This window comes from Sinocyclocheilus rhinocerous, unplaced genomic scaffold, assembly GCF_001515625.1.
Source record: "Sinocyclocheilus rhinocerous isolate Xijiao unplaced genomic scaffold, SAMN03320098_v1.1 scaffold15, whole genome shotgun sequence".
Taxonomy (NCBI): Eukaryota; Metazoa; Chordata; class Actinopteri; order Cypriniformes; family Cyprinidae; genus Sinocyclocheilus; species Sinocyclocheilus rhinocerous.
In genome coordinates this window covers 653,779-657,163 of record NW_015631053.1, presented here as the reverse complement: position 1 = coordinate 657,163, position 3,385 = coordinate 653,779, and the positions used below count along the sequence as shown (strand labels likewise).

At 28.8% G+C, this 3,385-nt stretch overlaps 1 protein-coding gene across 1 annotated transcript in view; it reads left to right on the top strand.

Moving 5' to 3' along the window:
• LOC107741366 (ankyrin repeat and LEM domain-containing protein 2) overlaps positions 1-3,385 on the top strand; it is a 20,639-nt gene that overhangs the window by 13,464 nt on the left and 3,790 nt on the right. The window contains 2 exon segments of the mRNA XM_074560184.1: positions 471-714; positions 802-933. Coding sequence (XP_074416285.1) covers positions 471-714; positions 802-933 — 376 coding nt within the window.

The window sequence follows — 3,385 nt, the reverse complement described above, 5'->3', positions numbered from 1 at the left end:
TGAAACTGTGACCACAAACACCATTAACTTAAGTGAATTATATGGCAATAATCAGCAATATGCTTTCACACAAATAACTTTATTTTTTGAATGTTTCAATATGTGTTGACACAAATGACTTATTTGAATTTTTCATTGATATAACATGGCACTGAGTTGTTAGAAAAGAAATGCGTAGATACGTTATTGCTGATGACGTCAGGAACCGATGAATCGGCTTTTTGAACCGGTTCAATGAGCCGATCTGTCCGAAAAGAACCGGTTCGCGGAAATGAATCGGACTTTGCATCACTACTTAGCACACTACTTCCTGCCTAATGCTACTTCTTTACCCCCTTTTAGTCAAATGAGCAACTCGGAATACAGAGCGCCCCCTAATGATAGGTATAGCTATAACATGCAAAAAGAACTACTGGGAACAAATGTGACAGTAAAACTGTTACAATGTCTTGTGTCTTCCTGGTTCAAAGGGCGCTCTGATGGATGGTCTGGGGCGTTTCGTGATCCAGATGAAGCGTTCCCGGTGCGAGATCTGCTGCAGGAGTTTGAGAAGGTTCTGCTGGAGCGCAGCGCTGACTCGGGCTGTGCTGCTGATGAAGACGGCTCCAGCTGCGGCTCAGACGAGTATTTCACAGCCGACTCCTCCAGCTCCTCGTTTAAATCCACACACAGCACGACGGATCTGAGCCTCAGAGCTCATGTGTTTATAGCAGGGTGAGGCCGAGCACACCTCTCAGACTCATTCATCAAAACGCTTCTTCTGAGCTCCTCTTCTGATTCTTCTGCTTTTATCGTGGCTAGTAGTTCACCGAGCAAGCTGGACAGTGATGTTCTTGTTGCGCTGAGTGACGTGGAGATCGAGCCGCTCTCGCATCCCAGCATCCTCCGGTGGAAGAACAAGATCTTGTCCTATTCTCCATCACAGCGACAGAGGTAGTGCTCTACAAAACTCTTATTCATTGTCTCAAATGTTCTAGAATTGAGGAAATATTTATTACTTGAATTATTATAATTATGTTATTTAACTTTATTAAATTATTATAAATGTATTAATAAGTGTTATTCTTAAATGTAATATTTATTCTTTATTCTACCAATCATGTTTTTTTACATTTATTATTTAATTCTTAAAATAAATAGTATTAAATTTATAAACTTTATTAAATTATTATACATTTATTAATAAGTGTTATTCTTAAATTTAATATTTATTCTTTATTCTACCAATCATGTTTTTTTACATTTATTATTTAATTCTTAAAATAAATAGTATTAAATTTATAAACTTTATTAAATTATTATACATTTATTAATAAGTGTTATTCTTAAATTTAATATTTATTCTTTATTCTACCAATCATGTTTTTTACATTTATTATTTAATTCTTAAAATAAATAGTATTAAATTCATAAACTTTATTAAATTATTATAGATTTATTAATTAATGTTGTTCTTAAATTATTTATTTATTCTTTATTAAAATTATTATTATTACAATTTCTGTTGGCACACAAATTTATTCTATCGATCATACTTTCTGTTTATTGTTTAATTTTCAAAATAAATTGTATGAAATTTATTAACTTTATTAAATGATTCTAAATTTGTTAATGTTATTCTTAAATTTATTATTTATTCATTATTCTATCAATAATATTTTCCAGAAAATAAATTGCACCTGTCTACACCGTAAAAAAAAAATTTTTTTTTAAGGTTATTGGTGAATGTTTTACATGAAACAATCAGTAATTCATTAATTAATGTTATTCTTAAATTATTTATTTATTCTTTATTAAAAATATTATTATTACAATTTCTGTTGGCACAAAAATTTATTCTTAACAGCATACTTTCTGTTTATTATTAAATTTTCAAAATAAATAGTATTAAATTTATAAACTTTATTAAATTATTCTAAATTTATTAATTAATGTTATTCTTAAATGTATTATTTATTCTTTATTCTACCAATCCAGTTTTTTACATTTATTATTTTATTCTTAAAATAAATAGTATTAAATTCATAAACTTTATTAAATTATTATAGATTTATTAATTAATGTTGTTCTTAAATTATTTATTTATTCTTTATTAAAATTATTATTATTACAATTTCTGTTGGCACACAAATTTATTCTATCGATCATACTTTCTGTTTATTGTTTAATTTTCAAAATAAATTGTATGAAATTTATTAACTTTATTAAATGATTCTAAATTTGTTAATGTTATTCTTAAATTTATTATTTATTCATTATTCTATCAATAATATTTTCCAGAAAATAAATTGCACCTGTCTACACCGTAAAAAAAAAAGTTTTTTTAAGGTTATTGGTGAATGTTTTACATGAAACAATCAGTCTTTCTACTTTAAAACTTCACGTTTAATTCAATGTTACTTTCCCCTTTTTTTGTTATTGTTTCTGAAATGTACTAGCAATTTCTGAGTAAAATTGTTCCTGCACCAAATTTTTTCTTTGTTTAAGTCACACTGAGTCAAAAAACAAAACACAAATAAGTCCCATTAGTGAAAGTCACATTTTATTACATTCAGAAATTATGTAAAATACCGGTAAATAAACTCGAAACATTATAAACTCAGAATGGGAAATGCAAAGTTTAAGTATAAAACAAGCATTAGAAAACTGAAATTAGCGGTGTGTGTGAAATGCAATGTACAAATAAACTTGGGCTCATGTATCTCCAAAACAAGACAAAAATACTGAGGAAAAACAGCACTTTATTGCATACAGTAAAAGTTATTTCTATATTCTAGTGCTCTGAATCAGAGCTGTTCAATCCTATTGTTTGTGTAATATGAACTCATTCATGATAATGTTTGGGAATGCAGGAAAAAAAGCTGAATCTGAAGTATGAGATATATACAGCGGGTAAAATTAGTATTGAACACGTCACCATTTTTCTCAGTAAATATATTTCTAAAGGTGCTGTTGACATGAAATTTTCACCAGATGTCGGTAACAACCCAACTAATCCACACATACAAAGAAAACAAAACTAATAAGTTCAGAAATTAAGTTCTGTGTAATAAAGTGGAATGACCAGCCAATCATCTGACTTGAATCCAGCCAATCAGAATCAAGCACCGGAACTATCTGTTTTATAAAATAAGAACTAACGTTCAGAGTTCATAGAAGAGGCCCACAGAAGATGTCAACAGCATGTTTAGGAAATATATTTACTGGGAATAATGGTGACGTGTTCAATACTTATTTTACCGGCTGTATATATATATATATATATATCTACACAACCGGTCAAAAGTTTGGGATCAGTACGACTTGTAATGTTTTTTAAAGCAGTCTCTTCTGCTCATAAAGGCTGCATTTATTTGATCAAAAATACAGAAAAAAAACAGTAATC